The sequence below is a fragment of the Diplotaxodon limnothrissa genome, linkage group LG1 (genome assembly GCF_057381915.1).
Source record: "Diplotaxodon limnothrissa isolate DT_005_m linkage group LG1, D_limnothrissa_male_GT1.1, whole genome shotgun sequence".
NCBI lineage: Eukaryota > Metazoa > Chordata > Actinopteri > Cichliformes > Cichlidae > Diplotaxodon > Diplotaxodon limnothrissa.
In genome coordinates, this window is record NC_140596.1 from 16892036 (window position 1) to 16914391 (window position 22356).

Here is a 22356-nt window from a genome sequence, read left to right on the forward strand (position 1 = left end):
TTAAAATATCTTGGTTAATATGCATTAGTGAATGGATGGATGTGTTTCAGCTGCTGACACTTTAAGCTGCATAAATTAAGGCATCAAATATGCACTTTTTTCCACTCTCATCTTCTTGCTTCCTGTCCTTGTAGCTGAGTGTGGAGGTCACATAACTGGTGCGGTGTCTGGACGGATTCTGTCTCCAGGATATCCTGCTCCATACGACAACAACCTCCACTGTACCTGGACTATAGAGGCTGATACAGGAAAAACTATCAGGTAATTTAAGTGCACGTGAGTAATGTCGCAATGACTTGCAGTTATCTGGGGTATTTCCTGTTCTACATTAATGGTAATGCTTCACAAAAGGATTGAAGAATAGAAACTGGCTTTTTTATAAATAAATAAGTCTGTTGATGTGAAAGTAAACAATCTTGTATTTTTGTGTTTCCTCAGCCTGCACTTTATTGTCTTTGACACCGAGGTTGGCCACGATATTCTGAGAGTTTGGGATGGCCCATCGGGACCATCAGATGGTGGGATCCTGTTGAAAGAATGGTCAGGGCCAGCGTTACCTGAAGACATCCACTCGACTTTCAACATACTTACGCTGCAGTTTGATTCTGATTATTTCATCAGCAAGCAAGGATTCTCAATACAGTTCTCCAGTAAGTAGCTTTCTCTTTATACTGATATCATTAAACATGAGGTAGAAGAAGAACATTTGAGTTACGAGAAACTGCTCAGAAATGTAACACGATTCTACTAAATCTGTAATTCGGGTGGTCTGCCCTACTTTACCCCTCAGATCCCTTTATGAAGGAAAGCCAATTACAAAATTACCTATTAATTTCGTTAAAACTCACCACTCATCCATATAGTTTTGTGGTAATCATATAAACCCTATTTTGGCTATAAGAAAATTAAGCTGGCATTAATGTGGAATTTAACAGGATTTCTGAAAAAGCTTTAGTCATAGAATCAAATGAGACATTTAATATCTCACCTTGGGAGCCATGTTCAGTAAGTACTGAAGTAGCCCACCAGAGACGGTGTCTCATTTCATTTTTAGAGCATGAAAGATTTATTTGGGAAACTGTAGTCTTGTGTTTTCTGTTAATTATTTTGTAGATAATGTTAATGAATTGATTTTTCTGTTTTTGTTTTGTTTGTGTTTGGGGGTTTTTTCCCCCTTTTTTTTTTAAGATGAGCTCACTGAACCTAAGCTGTTGCTGCCGTTTGTCCCAGGGCAACCTGCATGGTTGTTGTGCCATTTTGATGCAGAGATGCCCTTTGGTATTTGAGTCAGTAGACCCCAAAATGTCTGTGCATCCTCCTTTTAGATTTAAATCTTTTTGATCCACTATGGCACCAAAACCGATCAGAGGCACACCGAGAAAGAAGGATTTAGAAAGTACCATAACAACTAGGCGAGAATGTCAACTGATTGTTCACGAGACCATTCGTACACACCTGTTCTTTATACAGGTTTGTATAAACACAAAAGTCCAACACGCATAACTGTCAGGTTTTCTACAAATATTTAAAGTAATACAAATTTATGTCTACATATTTCTCGCTTTTTCTTTCTCGCCATCCTTACACATCGTCCCGTTCTTTCCATGTGGAAAACAATAAATATTTGCCCTTGGTAACATCATAATTATAGCCCTATTATTCCATTACTATGGTAATGACCTTATATTTTTACCTCCACATTGATTTAGGAGGTGGTATTCTCCACCGTTTGCATTTATTTAAGGCCAAGTTTTTTTCCTCCTTACTTCTTGACTTAACACCTTAGATTTATATGTTAAGCCCCTAAGGGGTCCAGTCCCAAAGGGTGGATAGATATCCCTTCTCTAAACAGTGCTGGAATTTCAGAAAACAGAAAGGGACAATATTTAATATCCAATTTATGCTGTATTTTTTTTAACATAGATCATTTTTTTCTTACTCTTTAGACAATTATTAATCTGATCAAAGCACTATGTTGTACTTAACCAACAGGCAACCAAGCTATTTTACCAAATGAAATGTCGGAGTCAGGGTCCTTTATATTTGGCTCTGTTTCTGTTGACCATACCTATGAAATGTTATATATAACATTTTTAATGTAAAATTGTACATATAAAATTACATTGTTCAATCTCGTCTGTTCAGTTACTCTTATAAAGCATTTTCAGTTTCAGCTAAAATAAAATAGGAAAAAGAAAAAATGTCAATTTTTAAAGCCCATAAAGTGAATTGTGTGCTCAAGTATGCTTGTGCCATTTTAACACCAAACTAAGATGAACTCTGAAAATTAAAGTCGTTATAGATAGGTTTTTGTTTTTTAAGTCTTAAATCGTATTTATCTGTTCTATCTTAAAAGTAAATAAATAGAAATGTTATTTGTAGATATGTAATGCTTAAAGTATTTGGAGCACCTTAGGGCTGATTGTGCAGTAACGGGCAATGTAAGTTCATCTAAATCTAGTTATCCCCACTTAGCACGCTGCTTAGCTCGAAGGCAGAGCCAAAAATTACCTAACTTGTTGGGGTCAGTGTGACCACATGTGTCTCCCGATATCACTACTTCTGATAAGTAGAGTAATTATATTAGTCACTGTCAGCATGATAACATAATAATAAGCTCCATTTGGACTCACTCTGCTATGCGTGTGTGTATTGTTTTTGCTTCTGCTGCTGACAGTACGACACTGGCAGTAATGTTACGTTTGAGTGCATCTGTCTCAGTTCCTTTTGTTCTCTGTGCTCCTAGTACATCAATATTTGTCTGCCTTTGTTTTCTGCACTCTCCAGCCACAACAGCCACGACCTGCAACGACCCCGGCATTCCTGTCAATGGTTCTCGATACGGGGACAGTAAGGAACCTGGTGACAGTATGACATTCCAGTGTGACCCAGGGTATCAGCTTCAGGGCAAAGATACTATCACATGTGTGCGAATGGATAACAGATTCTACTGGCACCCTGACCCTCCAACATGTGTAGGTAGGTGTACAGCTCTTTGTGGATCTCTTACTGCCAAGCTGGACCTTCAGTTAATTCACGTGATACATTACACTTTGTTTGGGGGCTTATATATATCATATAGCACACTAAAAAAACAGAATATGATGAATTATATTATTAGATTAGATTAGATTAGAGATTATATCTCTCGGCTGGCCTGGGAACGCCTTGGTGTTCCCCCGGATAAACTGGAGGAGGTGGCTGGGGAGAGGGAGGTCTGGGCTTCTCTGCTTAGGCTGCTGGCCCCGCAACCCGGCCCCGGGTAAAGCGGAAGAAGATGGATGGATGGATGGATATTATAAAGGCACTAGTAGCATTTTTGTGGTGGCTCGTTGTTTTGTTTTGTACATTTGAACACTACACAATGGTAGACTCCACCTAAGGTTATATTTGGGTTGGACACTGAACACCCTTGGTATGTTTATCCCGAGGTTTGATCTGTAGCACTGTCGAATGATGGAAATAATGTTGATTGAGTTCCCACGTTAAACAGTTGAAAGTCCGGCGCACTTGCTCCTTTGCACTGTCATGCTTTTATGTCTTTGTATTCCTCTTTACGCTCTTCTTAAGCATTTGACTTCTTCACTAAAGGACAAACATGGCCTAAAGCCCTGAAACCTGCCTTATGTTTTTAATTAATTAAATTCATTGAGCTTTTCAATAATACAATCACTAATACAGCAGCTTTTCTCACCAGACAGCCTACGTACTTATAATGCTGCATGCCAATATTTTTTGAATTAACAGTGCTCAGGTGCCAAACTACATGGCCTTAATGTGTCACATTCATTTTGTTGATAAACTGCGTCATCCAGTTCAGTTTTGTCTCACATGTGACATTGTGTGTCACGTTAGAGTAGATGGATGTGGAAATCAAAAGAGATTACCATTCAAGGTCCTGAGCTACATTATTTTCAATTATTCAAGGATCAGAACGGACAGATTTCACAAGTCACTGAAAACTCCTGAAGTAGCAGGTTGCTCGTGTCGTCAGCCACCCAGCTTGCACCAAGACACCACAGACAGCTGGCTTACTGTTAGATGCTACGGTCTCCTTTTCTGTTGCCTTTTGCTTTTCTTATCAGCCACCAGTGTATAGAAGTCCTCCAGCAGAGTTACACAGACCAGAGATTGCCTTGTAACCATGTGTGTGAAACACATTATTCTTTGTCCCTGATATTGCCTTTGACTCTTTGCTAGTGACCTCAGGTTTGCATGAATGTAGATAAAATGTTGGGCTCATATCTCGCTCCATTTTCGCTTTACTTAGAGGGTGCTTCCCTGTCCTGCACTTTCACTTCAGGTAGCGAGTCCTCTGTGTTCAAAAGCTCCCAAGATGAAACATACTATACACGACTATGCACAATGGACTTAGTGTGTTAGTGTGCTTCTGCTTGTGAGTGATTTGCAAGTGTTAATGCCTTTGTTTACTTCTATTTCACTGTTGATAATCCATTCACACCCACCTGCCAGCCCCAAGACACATCTCTGTGTTGCTAACTCTTCCTTCACATCACCAAATTGCTGCTTGAATGCATCTTTCTGTCTCTCTTGCCAATATCTTTTTCCTGCTCTCTGGCTTCTTGTGGGATAAAAGATCGCTAGGGGTAATTTTCTCTCTTAACTACCCCCAGCCCTACACTCTGCAACTAAATCTCGCAGTCTCTCTCTCTCTCTCTTTCTTTCTCTTCTGCTGTCTGCAACCACCTTTGGAGGTTATATTGTCCACTAGGGGTTTTTCCCACTGTCCTCACCAATTTCTGCTATACTTGCCATTACCAACTAACTCATTTTGTCTCTGCCTTTCTGTGGGTTTTATATGACAGGTCAATCAGGGGTTATTCTGAGTCCAAATAACCCCAAGCCCAATGCTATGCAATAATGTTTCTCCCTTTTTCCCCCTCACTGTTCTCTCTCATCTTCAGCAACATGTGGCGGTAACGTCAGTGGTCCTTCTGGGGTAATTCTGTCTCCCAACTACCCCCAGCCCTACCCGCCTGGGAAAGAGTGCGACTGGAGAATCCGAGTCAACCCAGACTTTGTCATTGCCCTCATCTTCAAAAGGTAGATTACCTATTAATTGTATCTATTAATGAAAGACTAACCTTTTACCTTCCCTTTTCCCAAGCATGTATGTTTATGAACCTTAAGCTAACAATTGCAGCTGACTCAGTAGATGAAAATTTATGTTTTTGCCACTTTAAGGCAGATTAAGCATATACACATTATTTTATGTGTTTTCCCTAATGATAAAGGGGTGGTTCCTGCTCTATTTTCTTAAAGGGAAATGTTTAAGAGGTGTTGACATAGAAAACAAAGCAACTTTGACAGTTTCTGATAACTTCGTGTTAATTAAGGTTTTATAAGTGTCACAATAATATGTAATGTATGTGTGTTCTGCATGAAACAAAAGCCATCTTGAATCGTGTCTATTTATTGTGCCTGAAAATGCTGATATTTCTCACAGTCACTAAGACATGTCTTATTGGCACATTCTGGTAAGTATTTAAGCTTTTTTTGCTAGAAAAATTATTAACAGATTATATTAGGATGTTACAACAGGAAAGATCAGGGACTGCAACTGTAATAACACATCAGGACAGGCCGATGATTTCACTGATGATATAAATGTTTAAAGTGTTTGTCCAACTGTGTGAGAAAACATTAAACATTTTAATTTTAAAGATTTTAATGAATGTTTATAGAAGTTTTAGTGTCGACTCCCTGTAACCGTGGCCATCGCAGAGTCAAAAAAAGTCATTCTGCAGTAAAATTCATTGTTTTTGTAGTAAGATTATCTCTTTAGAAATCATAACCTTTTAACAGCCTAAGGCCCAGATTTACCAAATGGACCAAATTAACAGATAAAAAAAAATGGTAAAAATCCACTAATGGGAGTGGAAATTCGGAACTAATATATATACACTGCTCAAATTTAGGGATCACTTTTTAATCAGAGTATAGCAAAAAGTCAGTTAAACCTCAGGATATTGGACAGCCCCCAAAACAGGAATTATTTTATTTTTCTCTCCTCATCTTCTATGAGAGTTTTTCCACAATGTTTGCATCTGGCTAGGGCCAGTGTCACTACTGATAACATGAGGCGATAACTGGACCCTACAGAAGTTGCACAGGTAGTTCAACTCCTCCAGGATAACACATCAGTACATGCCATTGCTGGAAGATTTGCTGTCTCCAAGCACAGTCTCAAGAGCATGGAGGAAATTCCAGAAGACAGGCAGTTACACTATGAGAGCTGAATGGGGTTGGGTCCTTAACCCATCGGTAGGACCGGTATCTGTTCCTTTGTGCAACTACAAACAGTATAAGCACTATCAGAGAATTACAAAATAACCTCCAGCAGGCCACTGGTGTGAATTTCTATGACCAAACAATCTGAAAAGACATCATGAGGATGGCTGAGGGCCCCACATTTTCTACTGGACCTCATGTTTTCCAGAAACTCAGTGATGCCCTGGTCCAGATCTGGCAGGAGAGCCCATGGATACTATGTGTCGACCCATTAGGAGCATGACCTGGTGTTAGGCATGCATACAAGCGCAAGTGCGGCCCATACAAACTACTGAGTACCATTTTGAGTTACTGCAATGAAATCTCTGCAAAATGGACTAGCTTGCCGGGTCATTTTTTCACTCAGATTTTGGGGTGTCTTTGAATTAAGCACTTTGATGGTCGATCATTTCCATTTCCACAAAATGATGCAGCATCTATTCATTTCTAACATATTACCTAGTCCATAACAGTTTAGATATCTAGCCTTTTTTTCCATTGTCATCTAATGCGTTTTCAAAACAGTGTACAAAGATGTGTACAGATCGTTTTTGACTAATCTACATTCTACCAAGAGCATCCCCAATGAAGGGATGAATAATATGTTAACTAAAATAGTTAAAGTTTAGGACTGTGCACATGTTTCCTTCTGGAAGCAGAATGGCATCAAATTAAAAAGAGGCAGCTGGTGGAGAATCAGTATGTTTTTGATATAGTCTTCTGTTACATATTATTGTTAACTCCGCTGATAACTTTGTCTAATCTATTACAAGCTAATCCACAAAATAAAGCTAAAACTGAAATCTGTAACTTTTGACATGTATGATTTTCAGAAGAATGCAGTTATTTACTGCCAAATTCTGACCCATACATATATCAATGAAGCAAATGTTAATGTTCCATTTGCATAAATGTGCACATAGCCCGTAATTGGATATTGTAAGATTCAGTCATTAGATATGTCTGAATCTAAATCCCAGTGATTGCTTCATTTTGACAGATGTTTGAATGTGGTGTTTAAGAGACCTGATAACAACAAGGTAGAAGTCCAAAAAAGCTGCTCTGCTTGTTTCTCTGCTGAAAGGAAAAAATTACAGATACTTTTTTATCTTTGAAGAATCTTTGTGGAGAAATGGGACTAAAAGGCTGAAACACTGCCCATCATTCACTATAAAAGTTAATTTGGCTTCCAATACGTATTTGTAGGCCTTTTGAATTGGGATTCTCCTCTTCCCTCACTCCAGTGTGTCACGCTGAGTTCAGTTCAGTTTAGCTAACAAAGCCAAAAAACAAGAACTGTTAACATGTCAGGGCGAAGACTGTGCAAAGAGACAGATGTCAAGACAGATGCAACATTTTGGCACCACGTTCATAGCTTTTTGCATCCAACGCTTCCAATTACATGCTCATTCTGACATTTTCCCCTGGCATCCCGAATAAATTGAGGCTTTTAGCGCCAACTATCGATCATAATAACACATGCTTTTATTGCGTGTGAAATACAGTGCAATTTGCAATAAATTGCACGTGTCGAACCTTAGCCATTTCTATAATTCCTACCTGCGTGCATGCTTTTCAGTCACAAATTTCACATAGCTGGGATTGTTAATAAATCTGACCCTAAATCTTTTTAGTCTTTTATGTTTCATCACTGTGACCATTTTGATAATGTCCTACACATAGGAACAAGGTATTCTAAATTAACAGTATCTAATGATCTAATGTATATATCAGTGCAACATTGAATACATCACTATACAAATATATCTATTTGTATTATATCTATATTGAAAAGTACTGTGACTGCATGCAAAAAGAAATTAGAATGATCTTTTTCAGACAAACACACTAAACTTGATGCAGTGAGATTACAGATACTATTCTTGCCTTGAAATTGCTGTGTGAATAAAAGGAATTTCCAACCATTTAATGTTTTGTTTTTTGGTAATAGGGCAGTGTTTATTTACATTTCGAGTTCTGCTGTCACAGTGGTTAGCGGCTTATGACTAAAGCAAAAGTGAAGACTTGAGCTTCAAATGTAGCAAAAGAGATAAAAGCAAAGCGGACTTTCTCCAGATTGCCAAAGGAGAAAAAATGACCCAATTTTTGCTTCATGTTTTTAAGCTTGAGAGATAATTCCCTTCTGTTGTAACAGTGAGGCAGTTTTATTTTACTTCTAATTAAGTTGTATTGATATTGGTTGTTTTCTGAATGTTGTGTATCATATTTTTCATGATTTGTTTAAATTTAACTGTTATTTCTAAGCTTAGCTTTAATAGACTACAAAATGACCCAGTTAGTAATGACTTCCCGATCAGCCTTTGAATTTAATCACAATGTGTTTCTCCAGTCAAGACAAACCTAGTTTTGAGATGTCATTATCTGAGCGTCCACATCCAAGTGAACTTTCTTTTGTAGCTGTTTTAAAAGGTATCAGCCTGAAATCTTATTTCATTTGTAAAATAACCTAAAATTATATTTTATGTATGTTTTAAATTTACAGGCTATTTGGAGTCATTTTAAAACAAAACACATCCGTATTCATTTCATTTCCATGTCATTACAATATATTTTAAAATGTGTAATTCATTTCATAACAGTCTACTCTCTCAATTTTATGTCATTTTCCCTGATTTTTCATCCAGATCTTAATATACTCTAGTTTTACTGTTGTGGTTTGTAGGGTAATAATGTTGTGCCATTTCTTTTCAGCGAGTTTTAGTTTTATCACACGTTTCTTTAGCATTTACACCCACGTGTATTACTAATGCAAAAGGTATTAGTAAAGACCATTTAAAGCTCCGTCAGTGCAAATGGGGTCTGGGTGTAGTTAATCTCATTTTATACCAGACACAAAACAGGCCTTAAACTGAAACATTCATTGCACTCATTTTAACTTTGGTAATTTTTGCATACCACATTATTAATGTGTATTTTCAATAACTAATTTTGCAGTGGGAAACTTGACGCCTGTTTTAGCCTTCAAAAAGTAGGGGAAATACAGTGGCTTGCAAAAGTATTCGGCCCCCTTGAACTTTCCCACATTTTGTCACATTACAGCCACAAACATGAATCAATTTTATTGGAATTCCACGTGAAAGACCAATACAAAGTGGTGTACACGTGAGAAGTGGAGCGAAAATCATACATGATTCCAAACATTTTTTACAAATAAATAACTGAAAAGTGGGGTGTGCGTAATTATTCAGCCCCCTGAGTCAATACTTTGTAGAACCACCTTTTGCTGCAATTACAGCTGCCAGTCTTTTAGGGTTTGTCTCTACCAGCTTTGCACGTCTAGAGACTGAAATTCTTGCCCATTCTTCTTTGCAAAAGCTCCAGTTCAGTCAGATTAGATGGACAGCGTTTGTGAACAGCAGTTTTCAGATCTTGCCACAGATTCTCGATTGGATTTAGATCTGGACTTTGACGGGGCCATTCTAACACATGGATATGTTTTGTTTTAAACCATTCCATTGTTGCCTGGCTTTATGTTTAGGGTCGTTGTCCTGCTGGAAGGTGAACCTCCGCCCCAGTCTCAAGTCTTTTGCAGACTCCAAGAGGTTTTCTTCCAAGATTGTCCTGTATTAGGCTCCATCCATCTTACCATCAACTCTGACCAGCTTCCCTGTCCCTGCTGAAGAGAAGCACCCCCAGAGCATGATGCTGCCACCACCATATTTGACAGTGGGGATGGTGTGTTCAGAGTGATGTGCAGTGTTAGTTTTCCGCCACACATAGCGTTTTGCATTTTGGCCAAAAAGTTCCATGTTGGTCTCATCTGACCAGAGCACCTTCTTCCACATGTTTGCTGTGTCCCCCACATGGCTTGTGGCAAACTGCAAACGGGACTTCTTATGGTTTTCTGTTAACAATGGCTTTCTTCTTGCCACTCTTCCATAAAGGCCAACTTTGTGCAGTGCACGACTAATAGTTGTCTTATGGACAGATTCCCCCACCTGAGCTGTAGATCTCTGCAGCTCGTCCAGAGTCACCATGGGCCTCTTGGCTGCATTTCTGATCAGCGCTCTCCTTGTTCGGCCTGTGAGTTTAAGTGGACGGCCTTGTCTTGGTAGGTTTACAGTTGTGCCATACTCCTTCCATTTCTGAATGATCGCTTGAACAGTGCTCCGTGAGATGTTCAAGGCTTGGGAAATCTTTTTGTAGCCTAAGCCTGCTTTAAATTTCTCAATAACTTTATCCCTGACTTGTCTGGTGTGTTCTTTGGACTTCATGGTGTTGTTGCTCCTAATATTCTCTTAGACAACCTCTGAGTCCATCACAGAGCAGCTGTATTTGTACTGACATTAGATTACACACAGGTGCACTCTATTTAGTCATTGGCACTCATCAGGCAATGTCTATGGGCAACTGACTGCACTCAGACCAAAGGGGACTGAATAATTACGCACACCCCACTTTGCAGTTATTTATTTGTAAAAAATGTTTGGAATCATGTATGATTTTCGTTCCACTTCTCACGTGTACACCACTTTGTATTGGTCTTTCACGTGGAATTCCAATAAGATTCATTTTTGTGGCTGTAATGTGACAAAATGTGGAAAGGTTCAAGGGGGCCAAATCCTTTTGCAAGCCACTGTATGTCAAATAGTTTATCCGTGATTTTCTTTTCTTTTTCCTCACCAAGTCAAATTTTTAAGTCTCACAAAACAAAAGTTTATATATGTTTTGTGAGACTTAAAAATCTAAAGATCTTTCTATAGCTCATTATAGTGCTGAAAAGTCAAACAGAAAAGTACTTTTCTGCTACTTTTGCAGTATCGCTGCCCTTAATGTCAAACAGTCTCTCTCCATCTCTTTCTCTTCATGTTTCCTTGCTATGACTGGACACACAAACTCTTACACAGACACACACTTCCAACCAACTGATTCACAGTCTATCCATCTGTGAGAGAACGAGCTACTATACACACACACACACGTAGACTTGTAGTCAAGACCGCCTAAACCAAGACCAAGACAATACCAAGACTAGAGGGTATCGAGACCAAGACAAGACCAAGACCAAAGCAGACCGAGTCAAGACAAAGTCGAGACAAGACCAAGACTGAGACTGAGACAAAAAAGTCTTTAAACTGCAGCCAGATGCTGCATCGTTTACGGGTCACAGGCATATTTATGTGTTTTTGCGATGCACTCGCACAGCCCTCCTCACCGCTGTCTACTGTCTCACTCGCTTACTGAGAGGACAGACGCACCAAGACAAGACCAAGATCACCTAAAAGTGGTTTCGAGACCGGTCTCGAGACATCCAACTCTACATACGCGTGCTTCGACCATAAATGTTACAGTACATGTTGTCCTCTTTCAAAGTGTGACAACAGGATGACTAACCTAATGATAAGACTGCTGTTGCAACAGTTGCCTATTTTTCTGAATGTCTTAAGTTATTTACGTTTTCGGTCAAATATTTCTGTCTTCGTTTTAACAGAGTGACAAATATCCATAAAACATCAAACATCTCAAAAAGAAAGCAAGGAGATGAGTTGACAATTACAATGGAGATAGCTCAAACTGTCAGCAATTAAATGGCACACATACCTAACTGAACGTACAGTTCTGTGTTAATTGTTTGGACACTTTGAAAACTACCAACAAACTTACCAATAAGTATTTTTTAGGTCTAAGATTTTTTTTTTTTTTTTTTTATACCCAGTTTTAACATGGAGCCAAGTTACGACTTCCTGCACATCTATGAGGGTGAAGACTCTAATGGGCCTCTACTAGCAAGTCTCCAAGGCAACCAGGCCCCAGAGCGGATAGAGAGCAGTGATAACAGTCTCTTCCTTGCATTCAGATCGGATGCCTCGCTGGGCATGTCTGGATTCGCCATCGAATATAGAGGTAATTAAACCAAAAAACTTTTGGCTTGACATGTCCAGGTGTACTTTACATTTGGCAACATTAAATAGATTTAAACAGCTTATGATTAATTCTTTAGTGATTACAACTGTTTGAAACTATCCCATTACTGAATTATTACGTAATTATCAGCAATAAAAGAAATGTTGTGGTGATGGTAGAAGTACTGATTTTAGTAAAAGTGATACATATTAGTGGTATACAGGATAGTGTTAGTAACAGTAGTGTGCAAGCAGCAGGAGCATAGTTTTGAGTGTAATAGTAGAAATAGTAAATACAACTCGTATCAATAACATTCACTTTCAAAATAGCATCTCAGTATAGGCCTAATGAGGTTGAAAAGAACAAGGCAAATCAATGTAGGTTTCTAGCAAATAAAAGGTATTTTATGACTGTTTCTGCACATTGAAATGCAAAACGGTGAATGTAAAAACGATAATGTGCTTGCATTGGGTGTAATGATTAAAAAGTCGATGCAGGATTGTTTAGTGTGCAGACTGGATCAAATTTAATCTGCCTATTCTTATTAATCCCTTCATACAGGAGAAGTTTTTGTGGTTTGTTTTATTTTTTGTTTTTGTTTATCAGCCGAACACGGTGCTCCTTGCCAGCCGATGAGTTGTTTACTTCAAGTGATTGTGACTTATCCTGGTTTGGCTTGACTAGGGGTGATTTAACGCTTATAGTCAATACAGTACTTAGTTGTTCAGCTGAGTAGAGACTAGATCTGCTCTGGCAAATTTTATAAATCCCCTTTTCTTCTTGATTCCTTTATCCTATTTATGTCTAGTTTTTAAAAAGACCATCACCTATTCTGTTGTTGGTCTCATCACACTACCTTACACTTCTGTACTTTTGTCATTATTCACTACCTTTCATCTGCCATCTTTCTAATTAAAATCCAGCCTTAATGATCTCTCTGTTTCACTTCTATCTTGCCCTCCACCCTTCTCTGTCATCCTGCCCATTTCCTTTCTCAGGCATAATATCTCATTCTTATTGGCTGATCACAGAAACGCAAACAAGCTGGTCCAGCTCCAAGTCATAAAGATCCAAGACACTGTTTGACCACTATTTGTCTTTTACTACTTTATCGCCATCTCATTCTTCTTCTTGTTTGCTCTTTTTGTTTTGTTTTGTTGGGGGTTATTTGCCCTTTTATATGGGAGGACATATTGTAATTCGAAATGCTGGACTATAAAGATTTATGCATATTGTAGAAATGTACAGCTCTGAAACTTTATTTACATTCTAATAGAAAATTGATTAATGTATTTCCTAACAGTATCATAATTCTCATTGTTACACTGCCTTTTCTGTACCGCAGGTTGTTGTACTGTTATAAGTTTGCAAAAAAAATCTAAGAAAGTAAATACAATTTTTATTTTGTAATAAAAACTATTAGGCTACTCTACTCATACAGACACTTTCCCTCTCAACAGAAAAACCAAGGGAAGCCTGTTTTGATCCCGGTAATGTTATGAATGCCAGTCGGACAGGGTACGACTATAAATTGGGATCTCAGGTCTCCTACAGCTGTCACCATGGCTACACAATAGCAGGTGAAGATACCATCACCTGTGTCATGGGTCCAGATGGAAAGCCAGTGTGGAACAAGGCACTGCCATCATGTAAAGGTAGGAGTGACGCATCAGGAAATACAACCTTGTGCGTATTGCTGTACCATAATATTATTGTTACATGAATATTTATTAGAAATCTGGTAACTCAGAGGTGAAACTGCACACTGTGTTCTCTGTTTGATTCCAAATTGGGACCTTGCTTTTCCACTCTCTCTCTCTATTTTTCCCCTGTTTATTTAAATAACATGAACTTTATGAAGATTTTCTCTGTATTATCTAAATTTCATATGAATCTTGGTCATTGTTATACACTATCTAGTAGCAACACTGTAGGTTGTATATCTCGCTTTAGCCATCGAGCTTCCTTCCTGAAGAATGATAGGTCCAGTCTTTCAAAATCATAGACTTTATTTGGACAACTCCACCATATATATTTGGCAACTCACTCCATTGTTTTGTAATGTTTGAATCATGCTTTTTATTCAGTGCCAACTAGCTAACATATTTTAACTGCCTCTCCAGAGAAACTTTTGTTCTGTGGAGGACTGGACTTTAACACCACTGTCTTGGATTGGATTGCAGCTTGTGATTTTAGGACTTATTGTACTCTGAAGATCTTCTGAGCTTAGGGGGAAGGGAACTAGTTTGTGAACAGAACAGAATAAGGCTTGCAGTCTGAAACCTTGTTAAAGACGGTGGAATGAAAGTCTGTCCTTGGGACAAGGGACACTGGCAGCTGATTATATTGCTTCATTATTTATTTACAGGACCAACCACATTCAAAAAACCCCAATCCCCCACTTCCCATTCCCAGATCTGGATTTAAGTGTAGTTGTTGTCTTTACGTGTGTGTGTGTGTGTGTGTGTGTGTGTGTGTGTGTGTGTGTGTGTGTGTGCGTGCGTTATCAAAGCAGTCAGGGATTGGGGACTGAGCTGTCTGTGTGATTGACAGCTCAGAGAAGCAATGAAACGACACCTGCCAGAGTGCCATTCATGGTGTATATGGGTTTGTGTATGTGAGAGAGGCATATCTGACTAATGCCATGTGGGTAAAAAATTCAGATAAGCCACAGAGCAAGGAGATAAGAATTAAAAATGGTTATGGGCACATAGACATAAAGCACATATTCCTACTTTGAAAAGTCTCCTGTGAAAGCTCTGTTTAATAATGTCTGGGAGACAGTCACAGGCATTCAGGGGTGTGAGAGAATAAGAATGGGATAATTGCACTCATAGTAGGTATTTGAGAAAAGCAAAAAAAACCCAAAAAAAGAGCAAGAATAAGAGGTTATCAAGTCATTTTATTTCATCCTCTCCTTCATCGACTTTATTTCAAGGTAATAATGCCACTTAGCAGATTTAGCAGACCAACCCCAACCTTTTGCCCAGGTATTGTTACACAGGATAATGTTTTACTATACAGTAAGACCATAATTTAATCAATAAAATAAAAAATAAAATAGTCTATCTGGTAACTAAGTTACTTATACACACACACACACACAAGCACACACACAAAGTGTGCAACATATACACATGTGTATATACACATATACATATACACATGTATTTACATATATACACATATACATGTGTATATGTTTTCTTTTACTTTTACCTTTTAACTTTATTATTGTTAACTAGGGCTGCCACGATTAGTCGACTAGTCACGATTACGTCGACTATCAAAATCGTCGACGACTAATTTAATAGTCGATGCGTCGTTTGAAGCTTTGTAAGATCCCAACAGACGCAGGAATAAGTAGTAGGATTTAACAGTGTAATAATGGACTGAAACAGAAGATGGCAGCACTGCATGTACAAGGATGCCAGCTGCCGTTAAACCCCGAAGCTATTTAGTTTTAATATTACTCTTATTATTCTTTCTGGGTCACAAAATAAACGTTTAACATATTTTCAGGTGAGAATGTAACTGTGTAAACCTCAAATATCTGCTCAGTTTATCAAGACACCACATATTTTCAAAAGCGCTCCGACGTTTTCGGAGACACCTGTTACCCACCAGCTCGATAGCTAGCTGGGGATGAAGGCACACTAGAACCGGTGAGAACACTGGACTCCCGACAAATCGTTTTCAAACCCACCGCCGTCTTTTGCTACTCAGGTTAAACATGATATATATAAGTCACTTAGATAACTTAAAAATGTTATTGTTTGGCTTTTTTCAGTATTTTATTTGTTCCTGAGTAAATCGGTTTGGCTGAAATTAAAGTTATAGTTTTTACACAGCTGAATAAACGTCAAGCAGACAGCTGATTATCAGAAGTGTGAGATGCTGGAGAATATACTCCAGTGTCCTGTTATATTTTAGATAGCAAGGAGCAGATGGCCGAGTTTATTAAACTTCACCGAAACAATCTGCAAATTTCATTTAAATTCAATAAACTATCATCTTGTCTTTATTTTTAGTTAGCACATACCTTAAACACTTAAAGCTGTAAGCTAATGACAGTTATATAAGAGCAGATGCATGCTGGTGCAATAAGCTGTACGTTTTACGTCCAATGGATGCATGATCTGATTAGTCGACTAATCGCAAAAATAATCGGTGACTAGTCGACTATCAAAATAATCGTTTGTGGCAGCCCTATTGTTAACACTATTTCAGTAATATCAGGCCTGCTCTCTGGATGAGAGTTTCCTAAATGCAAGTCAGTTTAGTTCCTGCCCTTTCAGTGATCCCAATAAATGGTTAGATCTCCTGAGATTGTCATTACCTACATTATAAACAATTCATATAGTCAAAGCAGAACGATTTGACTAAATCCCACTCTGCAGTCTTTCGCCTTTGCTCCCTCAGCTCTGATTGCACATTGAATTTTCTCACCGCATAGTTAGGGAAGTTGCTCTGTCTCTCTGTCTGTCTGTCTCTCTATCTTTGGGCAGCTCCTGGGGCTTTTAGACCAAACTCATTAGACAGGGTGAGACCTCTTTAAATAATACATCTCCACTTACACTCCTTTTTTCTCCCTTTCATCCCCCTCACTCATCTCCCTTCTACTCCTTTCCTTTGCTTTTTTCTCTGTAACTACTTCTCACTCTCCCCTGTATCTCTCTTCAAGATTTTTTCATCCTCTGTCTTTCTTATTTTACTTTCCTCCTACCTCCTCTGTCTGTGTCTGATTTGCTCTGTATGTTTCTCTCACAATTTCTCTCTAGCTCTCTTGCCTCTTCTTGCCTTCTCTCTCTCTCACACATGCACGCACGCACACACTCTTAGACACACATACAAACACCTCCCATCTCAAACCGCTCTTTTATTGGTTTCCATGGTAACTAAGAGCTGGTGCAAGAAAGAAGGAATTCTCCGTGACTGTTGATAGGGTTGTGTGTAAGACCACATGTGTGTATGTGTGTTTATGTGAGAGAAGAGACACAGAGGTAAAGTGAGAGAGTGACATAGCTATAATAGAGTGCCGCCTAGAGGCAGTTTCCTTACAAACGCACACAGCATGAACGAACACATGGGTACACACATACCCCAAAAAATCGTACCACGCGTGCATATAGAGTGGTAGAAAAAGTAAGCGATCCCTGCAGAATTATGCATAAGAAGCACTGATCATAGAGGAGACAAACAAAGTCCATACTAAGTACATTATTCAATGTTGACATTCAGGCAAGAAATAGTCATTCAAATGAAATCAATAAAAGGTATTTAGATTCAAGGTAGAAAAGCTGGAAGTTACATTACTCATCAGCAGATGAGTTATATTTTTGTGCTCCAAAAATGTATTACCAAATATCAGAACTTTTCAGTGACAACTTTTCTTGACTATAAGCCAAGGTTGAATTATTTAGAAAAAACAAAGTGCAAAACTCTCTACAGTGTAAAAGCAGCACTGCATGCCATTATGTAAACTTGTAAAAGAATCACTGTGGCGAAATGCTTTTATCAAAATAAGTTACGGGATAGTGTGAGGGTGACTGTCAACCAGTGGAAGCTCAGTTAAAGCTTAGAAAATCTAAGAACTAAGTCTTTTACTGAATTATTTTAATCAAAGGATATTTGGTATTGAAGTGACCCAGATCTAAATCGAATAGAAATGCATCATAACCTCTTAGAGCCATTCGCACCCAGCAGGTTATAAATATGGCTCTTATGAAGCAGTTCTGGGAGAAAGAAGGATCCAAAATTCCTTCTGAACTTTTTCCGAGTGCTATCTGTAAACACAGTTAATGTGTTGTGTCTGCAGAAGAAGGAAGAAGGACAATTAAAAGCCTTACAGAGAGCTAATAGGGCATAATGCTTCCTGTTCCTGGCGAGCTTTTAATTTAAAACATCTGGAGGAAATATTGAGTTTATGGTCAGTGTCAATACTTAAAGAACTAAATATTACCTAATATATTGTAGACAAGAACTGACTGGAATGAAAAGGTGAATGAAAGCAGCATATCTCTTGACAAGTATGAAAAGACTAAAGTTGTTATACTGGTGGAATGAGTGCTGTAGCATGGTGCATTATACCGAATTTGCCAAGTGAGCACCGGTAATTTCACGCTTTCTCGGTGGATTCTGCCCATGTTAATTCACGCTCGCATTTGCTGCCAGTGCTGCTGGTGTTCAGGGCACATGCTTGTTGACTTGATCCAGAGAACATATTGCGAGTAGCAGGTATAAGTCTAAAAGGACTTTTCATGTTGGCTTTTTGGATCTTAGTATGTTTTTTATGTCTGCAACTTCAAGGTGAAAATGATAAATCCGGATCCGAGGTAGTACAGGGAATACAGAGAAAGTCTTATATTGTATTAATCATTCCGTTTCTATAAAAAGGGTTATAGACTTACATATACTTTACTACTTTCATTTTACTGCTACTTTCTATGAGAAAAAATGTCATTAGATAAAGACATTTGAAATGTGCAAGACATGCAAAGCAAATGGCATAACCATTTTTTTTCCTGAAGTTTTCATGGATTTCATTCTCATTGTGCTTCATAGTATAAATAATGGATTCTGTTGTGTATATGTTGTGCTCAAGAACTGTGGTTATTACGCTGTTGACAAATGAATCCTTTTCTTGAAATGTTGAAGTGACAGCAGCGGCTGTGTTTATGGTTCCAAAAAACACTTACTGGATGAACTGCAACCCAACTTTAAAAGTTTAGGACATTTCAAAACTCTTTCCTGTACTCCTGCTGCCACCATGAGCCCTGCTGTGCCTGTATGTGTGTGTTTGTGTGTCTTTATATTTGTGTGAGAGAAAAGGGAAAATGAGACGCAGAAAGTACTACAAGAGTGTTGTGTGTGTGTGTGTGTGTGTGTGTGTGTGTTGATGATCAAAGCTCGTAGATGTGTGAGAGAAAGAGAGTGACTTGCATAGCATCTTTTGCATTTATTTGTGTGTGTGTGTGTGTGTGTGTGAGAGAGAGAGAGAGACAGAGGGTGTGAATGATCAAAGCGCATGTGTGTGTGTGTGTGTGAAGGCTTTTGATAAGGCTGACACCTGAGCCTAGAGCAGCACCACTGGGAGATTGTGGGTAGATCAAGACAAGACCTCTAGACCTGAGGGTTTGAATGCTACAGCACAACAAAAATCAATCCAGAAAGTATCAATCAATAGAAGAAAGAAAGAGCATGATTACTATGATGCTTTAGGAAACAGGAAGAAAGTAGAGAGGGATATGAGTGGGGAGGAGGTGGAGGATGAGTAGGTGGGAGTACAGCAACTGTCTAGCAAAGAAGTAGAAACCAAGTTTTGTTGTATTTATATTCTTAGGATGTAAATCAGTTTTACCGAGTGAGTCTTAATGTCCACACATGGACTCAAAGACTATGACATATGTTGCAGATAAGTCCTTGAGGGCTCAAGGCTGTACTACTGAGAAATCGGAAAGTGCTTCAGGGCTCTCTGGTGGAATTTTTGAGCCCACAGTTTTCGCAAGACTGAAATGCTGAAATCTTTGCTTGAGGGAATTATCCTCAAGGGGCTGTTGAAGTGGATGTTCAAAATCATCCAAAAGGGGAAAGAAAAATAACATTAGAGGGGCTACCAACTAACAACGTTTAGGCTAACATGATACTGTGTTTTAAATTACTATCAGACAGTTTTATGAAACCACATATGAACCCACACCCTTAGTGTCACTTCTTAGTTTCACAGATGGACCTCTAACCCAGGCAGTATATTAATTCACAGAGTGCTGGCCCAGTTCTCAGGCTGTCCTTATAACCTTTGCACTCCCATGCTCTCACACTTTCAACAAGCACGGAGGTGACGCTAATTATAGTCCACTAGGGATCACAGCTGATATTGTGGGTGCACATTGGGACTAAGCCAAAGTGATACACACCATAGCAAGACGAGAAGAGCAGAGGCCGGACAAGGTGAGAAGGGAAGGGATAAGACTTACATGGTGAGTGTGTGCGTGTGCCGGGGAAGGTGACACTGACAGATTTGCTAGTTGCTGCTGTTTTTTTTGTGCACACACATGCACGCACACATTCAGAGACACTTACACAAATGTCAATGACCTCTGCTGACCTAACCTGCAATATAAATGTCTGCACACCCACATGCTGTTCTCGCAAAAGGTTTGCAGCTCCCTTGGGGGTGCAAAAAGATGGAACAAGCTACTGTTAGGTGTGTTTCTTGTGGGTCATGCATTGGTGGTATGGATTAATAGGCTATTTTTGAAACTGCACTACACTAATACAGGAGATCCCACACTGTGCTCTTGCACAGCACCACATAAATTCAGCCACTAAAGTTTTTATCCCGCTGTGTTGTTGTCAAGAGGAACTAACTACTTTGAAGAGGGTGCACCAGAACTTTGGTCTCACTTATGAAAGAACATGTGGCTCTTTGTCTCCTGAATTGTTTTTAATGTGATATATAGCCACCAAGTGTTGCTGCTGCATCACACTTAATGCTTCATAGTGCCATGGGATGTGTTGTTTATGGGTAAATGCGTGAGGCTTTTTTTCCCAAAGAATCCACAGTGTCGTTGATTGTTTTTTACTCCGTTAAGTGGAGACATCACTTTTTAAAAAATATATGTATATTTTACCAATTTCCCACATTTAATGATGAGATGAAAAATGAGATTTCCTATATATTCCGCTCTGTCCTAAGTGAATATCATACATACACACTCTCATACACAAATGCACATGCCCAGATAGATATCAGAAGACGTTTACATTATATAACAAAGCCTTGGAGCCACAACGGCCCAAGTGATATTTGGGGACAACACAAGTTTTCTGCTAAACTAAACAACTTTGGAGCCAATTGCAGTCAGTTGGATTAAAAAAAAGAAGAAGAAGAAAAGAGAAAAAAAACGCGAGATTAGAGTAATGATATGCTTGCCAGCTTCTTTTGTAATGGGCAGTGCTCCCAGGAACAGGGAAAAAAATGAAAAAGAGACATGGCTAAAATCTGTACGCTTTATTGCAACATTATGTCCCTAAATAACTGAAGCAGCAAAGCGGATGAAACTGTTTGGCCACTAATGCCAAATGTTCCTTGAAATGTTGTTACCTTAGTTGTAGAGTAGCAGTGGAGCAGAAGAGGATGCTTTTATTTTCACGTGTATTACAGTATAGTGATATTTTTTCCCCTGCACATCCCAGCTTGTTAAGAGCCTCAGATTAAAGTCCAGGGTCAGCTATGATATGTTGCCCCTGGAGCAGATAGGCCTAAGGGCTTTTCTCACAGGCTCAGTGTAGGAGTTTGGAAGTGTTGGGGCTTTAAACCCTGACCTTCTAATCAGTAACCTAGAGCGTTAAAGTTACACTAACGCATTCAAGTTTTTTATCTTATTTTTCTTTGTATCTTAAAAACAGATTGAAGTGGAACAATGAGGCTACGCTGACCCTTGATGTTAAGGATATGTAAGGGCATTTGTTTCTGCAAGTTAGGGTACATTTTTTTTTTATTTTGATATTTAGTTTTTTCAGATAATTGCTACTGATAGTCAACGTGTGCTTTTTCGATATGTTACTGATCACACTCGCACAGTGTCACTCCTGGAGACTGTCCAGAACAAACAGACTTTGATCTGTTGACCACTGAGCAGTTCCACAGTTCCACTGGGTGTTGAGGGCTTTGCTCAGTGATAGTAATGAGGGCGAGGTGAGTGTTTCCTTTTCACCTTATCCACGGGATTTTTTCCTGCCACTCTGGAGATTGAAAGAAAAGTACACTTGATAAGAAATAAAAAAATAAAAGAGCACCAAAATATAGACATTCCTGCACTTGGTTGCGAGTATAAACCTTCTAAACCTTTAAATGGCTCGCAACATTTAAACTTTGTGCACATTGTACGCATAAAAAATATGCGTACAATGTGCAATAGATGAGTACAACAACATGTCACTGAACAAAAACTCACTGTTCTGTACTCTAAATGATGGCTATGTTTATCTTTGTCTATATTTATTTATATTATATAAGGTCATGACACCGTGTGAGAATTTTATCCATTAAGCAGATTTCCAGTCTGTTATGGAACCAACACAAACAAGCAAACATCCTATAATGAATGGACAGTTTCCAGTTAACAGTATTTAAATGTGCTGTTAACTAATGAACCATCCTAAAATATGATTCTGTGAGCCAAGTAATGGCATAGC

At 38.7% G+C, this 22356-nt stretch overlaps 1 protein-coding gene across 2 annotated transcripts in view; it reads left to right on the plus strand.

Annotated features, from left to right (window-relative positions):
• The window catches only part of LOC146639603 (CUB and sushi domain-containing protein 1-like), a 480470-nt gene that overhangs the window by 386825 nt on the left and 71289 nt on the right, over positions 1 to 22356 (plus strand). For both annotated transcript variants that reach the window (XM_085353830.1, XM_085353836.1), the window contains exons 27-32: positions 135 to 261; positions 439 to 650; positions 2788 to 2979; positions 4926 to 5064; positions 11969 to 12156; positions 13617 to 13811. In XM_085353830.1, the coding sequence (XP_085209956.1) occupies positions 135 to 261; positions 439 to 650; positions 2788 to 2979; positions 4926 to 5064; positions 11969 to 12156; positions 13617 to 13811 (1053 nt within the window). The remainder of the gene's footprint in view (positions 1 to 134; positions 262 to 438; positions 651 to 2787; positions 2980 to 4925; positions 5065 to 11968; positions 12157 to 13616; positions 13812 to 22356) is intronic.